General features: G+C 37.8%; 1 protein-coding gene across 1 annotated transcript in view; it reads left to right on the forward strand.

Moving 5' to 3' along the window:
• The window catches only part of CFAP58 (cilia and flagella associated protein 58), a 56,665-nt gene that overhangs the window by 17,017 nt on the left and 27,626 nt on the right, over nucleotides 1-12,022 (forward strand). The window contains exons 10-13 of the mRNA XM_058810982.1: nucleotides 4,529-4,690; nucleotides 7,524-7,670; nucleotides 11,013-11,153; nucleotides 11,503-11,726. Coding sequence (XP_058666965.1) covers nucleotides 4,529-4,690; nucleotides 7,524-7,670; nucleotides 11,013-11,153; nucleotides 11,503-11,726 — 674 coding nt within the window. The remainder of the gene's footprint in view (nucleotides 1-4,528; nucleotides 4,691-7,523; nucleotides 7,671-11,012; nucleotides 11,154-11,502; nucleotides 11,727-12,022) is intronic.

The raw sequence follows: 12,022 nt of genomic DNA on the forward strand, positions 1-12,022 counted from the left end.
AAGCTTGGATTGGTGGTCTTCAATACAATGTACAAATATTTCTTGGTGTCAGTGCATGTTGTCTGCTACTGCTTCAGCTCTCTCTAGGGAAACCTTATCAATGGAAGAGAAACTTGGTAATTCTGTGAGAGACTTGGAGTCCAGCCATGTATTGCCATTACTGGAGTTCCAACCAAGGCCTCTTGACTTCTTATACATGAGTCCCACAATTGAAACTCATATGCACTTGGAAATTACACTTTGATTGCCCTATCTGCAAAGGACCTTATCTTGCAAATGACCACTGTCCTAAAATCCAGGCCAGGGAGACCTAACAGTGCTCAACATATTTGTGAGGTACTTAACATTTTGAAGGCTTACTTCCTATGTGAAAACAGTTCAGCATGTTCAAAATAGATTGCAAAACAAGTTTTCCAGGAGCAGCTGCAGAGGCATAAAATCCGTGTTTCCTGCTGCCCATTATTATGTATAACTTTATTACTGGTGAAGTAAAATCAGGAACATGTTTTTAACATGTTCCATTAATTGCTGAGTATCACATTGGAGAGCCCTCCAAGGAACTCATTGATTTACTGGGATTAGCTTCCAAGCAGTTTCAACTCAAAAATTATTTGCTATCTTTTCACAGTAAAATTATCCTTCCAACTTCATTTGACCAGGGGCTTTTAAATCATTTTAGAGTGGTGTATGCTCCATTGCCTGGAATACCTCTTGTCATTTCCTTGTAAATAATATTCCACAAAAGTGAGATTTGTCTTTGTTGCAAAGTCATATTTTACTTCTTTCCCTCATAGTGCATTTCTAACAGTGTAGATGTGAGTTAAGAACATTGTAAGCTAGGGCCAGAGAGTAATTCATAACACTCAGAACTACAAGGCTCTTTCTTTTAATTCTATTTGGGGCTGCCCATAGTATTTTGAGGGTAAGAATGACAAATGTTTGTTTGCTTACTTTTTCTTTTCTCCCCCTGCCACTTTGGGTGTAAATTTTCTATCATTTCTTATAAGGCAGAGACTCAGTAAATGGCTTATGACACTAGAGCTGTTTGTATAATGATGCCTGCAGTGACTGCAGCTTTCCAAAGGACTGGCAGGCTTCCTTGGATCACCAAAGGGGCAGTTCCTGACTCTGCTTATAGGTGAAGAGCAGCAAGAACAGTTTTGAGCACGGGGGTATGTGAGAGAGCAGTCTTGTCCTTCAAGTCCAAATGCAGGGTAGGACAACATAGGATCAGGATTGTTATGTAAATAGGTAATATTTAGGTTCACTGTTTGACCTATTCAGACTTGAGAAGCTGTGTCAAAACTACAGAAGTCATTTCACAGCTGGTGGGGAATGAGCTACTGATGGTAGTAAGGCTATGGCCAGTCAGTGCTCTTCTCTCACCTTTTGCTACCAACCTGGTTTTGCAGGAAGTTGCACCCCACCTTTGGAATTGCATAAGAGCTGAAAAAGAGATGTAGCTAAGAGATGTAGCTATTCTGGCTCTGAAAGCTGCCTGGCTATTTATAGCAGCACATACTCTACAGAGCTGCAGAATTCATCTTTCAAAATCATCATTTACCACATCACACAGTTTGTGGGGATTTGGAGTGGGGCTGTGGCAGAGCCCCATCCCCAATGGGCACAGCTGTGAGCAGCAGGTGAGCAGCACTGACAGCAACGAGCCATGGAGTGCCCAGGGGCACTGACCAACCACCACAGGGAGCAGAGGGCACACAGGAGCAGTGCATGAACATGAGGGTAAAAAAGATTTGGCTGAAGAACAAGGGGAGCAGCCTTCTGAAGTGATGGGATGTTACTCTGTATGGGCAGATGCTTGAAGCCTTCTGGTGTGGTATGGTGTTACTCTGTTAGGGCAAATGCTTAAAGCTTTCTGAAATTGTATGGTAATACTCTGTATATTGTGACAACAATAATTTACTATTAACTGATAAACAGAGTCAACAAAATCATATACACAACAGTAAAATATTTTTAGGGTGAGAGTTTGTGCATGATTTCCTCCTCTAACTATTGCCTTGGCTGACTGCTTATTTTCAAGTCACTGCCACTTGTTGAAAAGTCTTACTTCTAGATTAACCAGCACAAGTAAGTAACAGCATCTGTTTCTTGCTCTTTGTTATGTAGCCTGTATTATTGGGTACAACTTTTAGCAGATATTTTTCCTTTTTGAATTGAAATTCTTAAATTATAAAATACTGGTTTCTCTGTGCGAGGTTTAGGCTGCTGAAAAGGAGGTAGTGAAATTTTCACTGATACCTTCCAGTTCCATCTGAACTGTTCTTTGGCTATGTTTTCTGAGGAGTCCCAAAACCAGTTTTTAATATGTTGGCTTTTTTCAAATAAACCCTCTTAAAATGCTGAGTGTGCAGTTAACAACCTATCCAGGAAAATTAAAAGATAAGTTTCCTTTTTTAAATTCACATAATCTTTTGACAAACCTGTTCTTCAATAGACATATCACTAAGGCCATGGCAGCACTTCCTGGAGTGGTCAAAAAAGGATAAGCAAGTAAGGACAGCACCACTTGAAGTGTACAAATAATAGAGCTATGAGAATAGAGGAAAAATGATGAATCCCAAATCCTTTTTGCTTAGCTTTGTGCCCTCATTGCCAAATCTGAGAGGTGTAGTGTGCCTATTGACTAAACAGGAATTTAGCATGCTCAGCCTCCCGTGGGGCTGTGTTGTGACACACTGCATGTATCTTTTCTGTATTTATAAGAAAGAATTATTTGAGTTTAATCATTCCTGAAAAAGCAAAATCAGCATGTAGCCTGTGAGCACAACTCAGAAAACTTTGTCCACAATCTTACTGCACTTATATTGTATCAGAAACAAGTAAAATGCTTATAAATGCAGTGACCTGCTTTCAAAACTTGCTCCAGCCTATTATCACCATAGTGCAGATAGAAAACATGCCTTATTGATTTCTTTTCTGTGCTATTACTTTTGGCAGATTGTTTAAATAGCGAAGGAAAAGATAGGAGTAGGTTATAAAGTGGGATTGTGTTTTTGTATTGCATTGTAAGCAGTTCCTGGGATCACCTGAAGTCAGCTACAATGTGCTGGAATTTTATTCCTGCTTCTGTAATAAAATTTTTGATATTTAGCTCTCCCCCATCTTCAAAGTTGGTTGGAGGTACCTGGTGGAATATTTAATTATTTAAGCTCCTGTCCTGTAGTTAGGCCTCCCCAAGACTTTACTGCTGAGGAAGGGATAATGCTGTAAACTACGAACTTTGCAGTTATTGACTATTTGATGTAAACATTTGGTTTTTTCTTCTCCTTTGATGTGCAAGCATGTATTTTAGCCCAAAACTCTACTTTCAAAAGTGGAGTCAGGAGAACAGAATATGAACTGCATCTGGACGTTGACTCCTCTCCTGGATTTTGTCTGTGTGATTCCTCAGCTTTTTTTTAATGCCTAATTTTTTTCCCCTACCTTTAAGAATGGCATTGTTTTCTCCTCCTGGGTGGTGAACCTGGCAAACCATGTTTTTGATGTGTGTGCTCCTTAGTATTGTTTTTATTTCTTATTTTTTTGTGATGCTGAATTCTGTATGAATGCTGCTTCCTTGAGTGCTGCTGTTTTCAGCTTTGTATAGCAGGAGAAAAATCAAAAATATTTTTTTAAAAACTATTTTTAAATTAAAATGTTTAGAATCTCCTCATAATGATTAGTAACTATTTGTATTTTTGCCCCTGTAACATAGCAATTATTATTTGTTATGATAACTTAATTATGTTATGCTTATGTAACTGCTTAATAAAGGTGTTCGTAAAATTTTGTGGTTTTGTTTATTGATACTGCATGTGATCATCTTCTTTCTATAGTCTACAATACTCCATTCTCCTTAGCTAATCTTCACATAATTATTTCTAATCTTTCATAGAAGCAAATAATGGTGATTACCTACTTATTTAGACCAAGTGTTAGACCTTACCTACCTTACCTAATTATTTAGACCAAGTGTAAGTTACAGTAACTGACTTTCTTATTGTAGTAATTGTATCTGAACATTTTGTAATCATCAACTCCGTGGTCACATGTTCATTAAAAAAATTGGGTTATTAGAATGTAGGAGCACATGCAGGGCTTCTGGAAAAACACATGTGTTAATTTATCTTATCATACAGCTGACATCCAAAACAACATCTAAAATCTAGACTTGCTTCATAAATGAATGGAGTCTATTCTTGATGGAAACTGTTTATGTTGATTGTATTGCAACCAATCTGTGGCAATATTTTCTTTCAGTAGCTTGATGTTAAATATGTGCTCCTCTATAAGTTTGAGTCTTGAGTGAAACCTAGGTATCAGATTAAAATACAGTTTTGTCTCACATAAGCAAGTCAGAAAGGTTAAACTTGTATTTCGACTGGAGCAATTTTCATCTGTAGTTAAAACTGCTTATCCCAGGGATTTAAACTTGTCATTTTCAAATCACAAACTTTGTTCCATCCTTCTAATCTTGTGATGATGGTTTAATCATGTTAATTTCTTTCCTTTCCTTTTGCTCCAGATTCTCAATCACATGAAAGATCTTGAAATGCATCAAATTCAGATCTGCAACTATGAGAAAGAAATAGAAGGGCAAGGACTTAAATTAAAACAGCAAAAAGCTGTTTGTGAAAGTCTGAGAACAGAGAGGACCCTGTACAGTAAAAATCTGATTGAAGCTAAGGTAGAAGGATACATTTTTCCTGCTTCTCTCTCTGCTGTTGTTTTTTTTTTTTTTCCTGATTTAATTTTAATTTGTTAAAGGGAAGCTCAGTGGCTCAATGGCAGAAGTAGTTTCTGCATTCCTGTGGGTTTTGAGGAAATGAATGTTTTAGGTCCCTGAAGTTTTATCTACACCATTTGTATTTGGGCTGGAAATAGGAGTCCTCAGTCATCATGTGGAAATATCCCCGCTGCAAACCGTGTGTAAAATCATGGTACACTGGAGCCACAGACTCATAAAGCCATCCTGCCTCCAGTCTGTTTTATCCCTTTAGGAGTTGTATGCATGTATGTGAAATAGGGTATGAGGGGAATAAGATTGCCTCCTTAGTCCTGAATGAGTATGCACATTACTATGAATAATGATTTAGGAAGCAGAGAAACACTTTCCCAGCTGAAGTGGGGTCTTCTGATGAGAACCAAATGCTTCCACCTTGCTGGTTTCTTTCAGAGAGTGTCATTTTCCTCAGGAGATGATTCTTTCCATTCATATCTCCTCCTTGGGGATCTCACTAACAATACTAGAAGAAGAGAACAGAGCACTTAAGGATATATTCTGTTATTCTGATGTAAAGATCTAAAATACTACACAAATCCTATTGTAATTGGCAGATATTGGGGCCCTGGATAGCTGTCATTTTAAGCCTTGGGTTATTTCCAAATAAGTATTTATGACATAAAATATATAGTAAATTACAAATTTATACTTAGGTTTGGAAAGGTAGTTGTTTTGTTTGAGAAGCACATGGGAAGGAACTGTCAAAGTTCCTAACAAGCTGTGTGCTGAATTTTATGAGGAATGCACCATTTTGCCATTTATGTGGGATGTTTTACTTGACCTTAGTCAGCCTCTCATCTGGTGGATTCAGTGTTGGGATTCTTGTGGCTCCCAAACAATCTGTCAAGAGAGATAAGGTTGAAAAATCACAATGCTGATTTTTTCCTAGTTATTTTTATCTTAAAACACTAAATAAATTTGGTTATTTATAAAGAACAGGCATCTGTTTGCTGAATTAGAAATGGAGCAGCATTTTGGTCTTTGGGTTTTGAATGTTACATGGTGGTAACACTATGCTGTTCACAGATCCAGTTGTTAGAGGCCAATATTTAGACTTTAATAGCTTGCTTGTCACACTACCAAACTCTTCTGGCAAGTCCTGCATGAGAAAATAGCTGACCCCAAAAGATCTTTTGGCCAAGGCAGTGTTATGTTTAGCAATGAGAAAAGTAGCTATTCAACGTTCAGTATCAGGTCACCCAGTCATGAAAGAAAAAGAAACCATAAAATATGGTTGTTTTGAACATTATGGCGAACTCTTTCTCATTTTGGGAAGTAAAATTTGCACAAGTCTGTTTAGATAAAGCTGGATGCAAATATTTTTGGACTGCTTAATGTGAAATGATCTTATGCCTACCTTGCCAGTGGTCTCCAGAATACCATAATATTCAAGTCATTAGAATGGAAAAGGCATCCTGGCAGGCTGTTATTATGATATAAATAGCTGATGCTTTCATCCTGGGGCTTTCTTTTGGTGCTAGGAGTTCATTTATTTAAGCACATTGATTAGGAGACCAGTTTGCAAAATTGTGTGTTCTTAACTGTTCTGCATTAAATAAAGAATTGAGAATGTATTTAGGTATGTCTGGGCTCTATGTGCTAAATCTCTGTCATCTTTTACAACACCAAAGAGATTATAGGCTGTGTACCCAAGACAGCTTTTAATAACTTTTGCTTTCATGGAGTGGCTGAATGTGCAAACAGCTGGGCCTAGTGATATTGTTACTACTAATCAGTCCTCTCTCTGTGCTGCTTGGGTGAAGATTGCCATGACTCAACATCTTGCTTAGCTACATTAAGCACTTCATGCAGGTAAAAATCCCTCATTTGTTGAGTAAATCCAGCCTATGGTGGATAGTGCTGAAGGAGCTTTAAGCTACCCTGGTTTGGCACTGGAAGAGGGTGGATCCTTATGAGAGATAATGATGTCTTCCTTGTGAGGTGGTAGGCTCTGGCAGAGGAGTAGTAGCCTCTATAGCTGCTTTCATTACATCCAGAAGAATATGTCTGTGTAATCATTGACTCTATTAGCTTCCATTTCATGGCATAACATGTGCTGTCTCTGTGCTGAGCTGAAATGCTAATTTTGTACAGGCAGGCACCTTTGTGCTGTTAGAAGTATTCCTACTGACCTGAATCTCTCTTCAGTGCTACCAACATTTTTGCTCTGTATTTGAGCTTAAAGTATGTGCTAAATATTTTCACAGAACCTTCTCAAAGACTGAGCCCTCTTTTGAACTTTGCACCTCTGTGCAAACTAGCATGTATTGGTATCTTACTGAGGCTATGTTTGTTTGCACAAAATGAGCTTCTCTGCAAAGATTTGTGCTCAACTATGCATGACCTTACTGGAAAAGCATGTTATTAGAGCATGAAAACAGATGGATATGATCAGAATCTTAGTGATTTGGATTTACTGTTAGTTCTTATAGTGTGTCCAGCACTTTAAATTAAACGTCTTATTAAACTCATGACTGATGGTCATTATTTTTGTCAGTGTATCTTTAAAAGTTTTTTTTTTTTTAATTGCAATGTCATGCTGGCTTAAACAAAAAACTGTTGTTTAATGAAACTGTTTTGTTCTGTTGGATTAAAAAGTGATGTCTTATAGTAGGTACAACAGATCTAGTTTCATGCACCATTGCTACATTTTCCAACATCTAAATAGCCTGAACTCCACATCACAAACAACCTCTTGCTTTAACCCTCTCTGTGATCACACTTCCTATTCTATTAGGACGAGATGGCAGAAATGATGATGAAACTGAAAAATTCCACACGCCAGGTGGATCAGCTGAAAGAGGAGGTCAAAGAAAAGGATATAGCCCTTGAGAAAGTACAAGTGAAATTCCAGCAGTCAGAGGATGAGAAAGAGTCGATGAAAGTAAGACCCTTGACACAGATACTTTCTTTCAAAGGGTGGACTCCATGATTTCCCAGACTGCACTGTGTTCTGATCTGTGGTAGTTGTTTTGCTGTATTTTAATAAGCTATTCTGTACTTGAAGCACAAGATCTCAGCACCCTTTAGAGATAATAGTTGCAGAAATCTGTCTTTCTGACAAATTTAATCTCTGCCCATAATAATAATAAAAGAGTCTGGAATTGTCTGTTGGAAGCGTTAAATCTCTTGGTGACTGAACATTTTTTTACTAAAAAGTTCCACTTTGCTTGTAGAGATGTTGATTTTGTGTATAAACTGATTCTAGCAAACTTTTTAATGTAGACCTTTATAACTCAACTTTTTAAGGACTTTTTTCTTTCTACTGTTTTTAAGTGCAAATACCATTATATTGCACAATGTTGTATTTCTAAGTAACTAGCAAGCATTAGCCTTTTGGGAGTTAGACAGTGCCTTTTAGTAGGTCCCTCTGCAGAGAAAGTTATTTTAATACTGTGGTATAAAGCAGCAAGATTCTGTCTTAAATCAAAGGAAATCTAAGCTTGATGCTCGGATGGTTCTTCTCAGTGCTGCTGCAGCCCATCCTTGGATAAGCTATTAGATTTGTGGTGGTATCTCAACCCAATTTGCTATATTCTGAAAAGATTTATGGAGTTGTGTTCACAGGAGTTTATTTTTAATCTTCACTAAGCACTAGGAAAAAAATACCAGAAAAAATGCAAACAATACCCCCTAAAACCAAAAATTCCCTGTCACTTTTCACAATATTTTCTTTTGTCAGTTTATTGCTTTGCTGCTATGACTCCTTGAATTTTCAGCCTCTCTCAGCACGTAGAGTTATGACAAGATGTCAATATGGCTTTGTAAAAAGGTGATGAATTTGTATTCTTGTACCTGGTCTGTCTCAGAGATGTTCTATCAGTGATGGAGAAGTCAAACAGCATCCCATTCCCTGTGAGCGGCTTTCAGCCTCAACTAGTCCCCAATTCTGTCTCATCACCTCAGAACTGTCTGCCATTTGTTTGACAAACACGATTGCTGCATGGTTTACCCACTACCCAGTTATTCACCAGCAGGTTTGTCCATACACTGACATGACATTACTGACTTGCTTCAGGGCATTGTGGGCTTCTACCTGAGTGTCACTGCTGAGTGCTAAACTAGAAGAGAATTCAGAGGCAGCTGATTGTCACAGACACAAAAGAAGCCAATTATTTGTGTTGCAAGCCAGCATAAATTTGTCTTGTTTGGACTGATGTGAAGGAAGTAAGAAAGCTGTTCCTGGGAAATAAGCTTAAAGAATGTGCTAAATCATGGAGGACTGGGATTCATAGGAATGAGGTTATACAGACATGCTCACCTCAGATGGCATAAAGGCCTTAAAAATATGTAATCATGGTGAATCCAAGCTCTATTAAAGCCAGTTCAATGACACCTTTTGGCTTCAGTTGGCCTTCACGCTTGGCTGCAGATTAGAGTTGTTAGACAAAGGATCTGAATATTGAAAAAAAATAAAAATCAATGGCCCTCAAGATTGGAGCTGCTGGCAAGTCAAGTGATTAATATAATTTTGTAGGTGTTTATGCATATTTTTTCTGGAAATCTGAATATAAAATCTGACTTTTTATTTCAGTATTCTGTGTTCAGTCCCAGTTATAACTTTTACAAAACTCCTGCTTTCCTCCTACCTCTAGTAGAGCATACCAATAAAAATATCACTTGCACTAATACTTCAGAGTCTAAACAAGGATTTAGTTTGAGTTTGGTTTGAGATATTAGTGTAGGTCCCATATATGTTATTTTTTCTTGCTGACTGTTCTTCAGTTCTTACAAATTCTCAAACTGACTTCAGGTGAGCTGTGCTGATTTACAGCAGTTTCAGACGTGACCATTTTTCTGCTTGCACAGTGACTGTGTTTATTAATTTCATTTTACCTGATGTACAGAGACCTTGGTACTGTGGTTCTGGGCAGATTTAATCTAACTGAAAATCCTTGTGTGGCTTTAAGTATTTATGTTCCTTACTATTCAAGACAGCTCAGATTTATTTAAACTGAGTGCATTCTAGTGAGATTTGTTTATATGAGTGTTTGCTGACCACATCTAATGCCACTTCTTGTTTACAATTCATATTTTTCTGACATAAGAGTACCATAGATTTGTGATCTATTAAAACAACATTATCAGCAATGGTGAACACAAGAGCAGTTTTACATTTGTGGGCTGCTTTTGTACAGTGTTTATTGAATTTCAGCATGAAGTGACTTGCATTTTTATTCAGCTGATGAATATCTGACACTGACTAAGAGAGCTATGTCTTACACATATAGGAAAATGAGAATTTTATTAAAGAAAATAAGAATGGAACGAGCTCTTTTATTATTATGATGGAACTGTTGGTCTTAAATCAATGTTTTTGCGGGTGCACCCTTCATCACAGGCTCAATCTTTCAGCATTGGATGATGCTTATTTTTAACATCATTCTTTATAAGGGTCAGAGTTGTGGTAAGGTCTTTGAGTTGAGGCTTGAAAGTTTTCAAAGCTATGAAAATGAACTGTGGTTAGCTAGTTCCATCTTGGCTCTAATTACCTAGCAGTGATAAAAACTTCTAATAATCCAGGAAGACCCTGTTATTTTTATCTACATACATGCCTTAAATTGCAAATTTTGTGACAATGGGATAGAATGACTGGCCAGATTCCAGTGTTAGTCTGTATTGGTGCTGGGCAGTTGCTGTAGCAGTGTATTGCTCCTCCTTGCTTCAGAACAGCCCCTCTTTTCACAGTCTTCCTCATTTAACACATCCAGTAAACAAAGTGCTGTGGCTCTTAAATCTTGCTGTTCCTTTCCTGGTTGCCACCAATCCTTTTATTCCAGTCTGAAGCCTTTCTTGAGTTGATGCTGCTTTTTACTATACAGCAGAGATTGTTGCCCTTATCAGCAAGGTGAACTGTTCTTTCTCACATCCCAGACTGACTATGAATAGCAACTCCACTGAAAAGCTTTCTAAATATGTGTAGTAAAATTAAAAAAAAAAAAGAGGTATCCCTGAATTACAACTTGAACAATTGTCATAGATAAAAATACTTTCAAATTTCTATTGTGTATAAGACAATTACATTAAAGTAATATTTATATTATTTCTTTATGTGTCTTCATGCTTGCTTATCTTGGTGATCAGTTCTCAAAAACTAACAAAATGTGTACGTCTCAGGAAGGTAAAATAATGTATGAAATATTTGTAAGTAACTCTTATTTGTAGGTTTCTATAATGGGAAGTTATTATTTAACAGTTGTTCACCTGTATTCTTTATATCCATCAGGCAGAACTGCTTAAGATGACAAAAGAGGCTCAGGAAGTCAAAGCCTACATTGAAAATCAGGAGGCAGAAGAGAAAAGACTGCTAAACATCATTGCTGAAGCTGAGGTAGAGAGAATGAAGCAAAAGAGAGAATTTGACAAGGTTGGAATCCCTAATTTGAGTTTTCAAAGACCCTGCATTCTGTTCCCTCATTTGTGCAGTGTATTTTAAGATGAAGATTTTTAGCTACTGTGAATTTGGGAGTACTGAAGCTTTATAATGCCATTAAAACCAAAATGTTAAGATACTGAAGTGAACAAAATCTGCAGTTTGTACTCTTCAAGGTGATCAAACCCTTGTGGGGGAAATCATTAGGTTCTTGCCATCTTTCTTTAATTAATAGCAGTGAAACCTCTTAATGTCTATGATTTTGACTGATCCAAGCATAGCCACGATACTCTGGGATTGTGTGAAGGAAGTGTGAGTTGATGGCTTTGCCCGGTGCCCACAGGTGGTCGGTGAGAGACACGCCCTGGTGACGCAGCTGATTCGCCGCAATGACGAGGTGGCGCTGCTCTACGAGAAGATCAAAATCCAGCAGTCCGTCCTGAACCGGGGCGAGAACGAGTACCGGCAGCGGGTGGAGGACATGAGGATTCTCAAGCTGGAGATCAAAAAACTACGGCGTGAGAAGGGAATACTTGGCAAGAGTGTGGCTAACGTGCAGGAGCTCAGGTAGGAAACCCAATGGAATACATTTCCATAGTGACTGCAGCCATGGTTTTGTGTTTGAGACAGTAGAGACTTGTATCAACCTTGGAGAAGGGTTTTTTTTGGTTTGACCTCAAACCCAGACTGATTTAAATTAATTAAGCAATTTACCAACAAATAGGAAAATTGAAATATCATAAGGAAAGAAGAGATCTTGTCTAAAGTTGCCAAGAATACTTGCAAGAGTGTGACTAACGTGCAGGAGCTCAGGTAGGAAACCCAATGGAATACATTTCCATAGTGACTGCAGCCTTGGTTTT

The sequence above is a fragment of the Ammospiza caudacuta genome, chromosome 9, assembly GCF_027887145.1.
Source record: "Ammospiza caudacuta isolate bAmmCau1 chromosome 9, bAmmCau1.pri, whole genome shotgun sequence".
NCBI classification, from domain to species: domain Eukaryota; kingdom Metazoa; phylum Chordata; class Aves; order Passeriformes; family Passerellidae; genus Ammospiza; species Ammospiza caudacuta.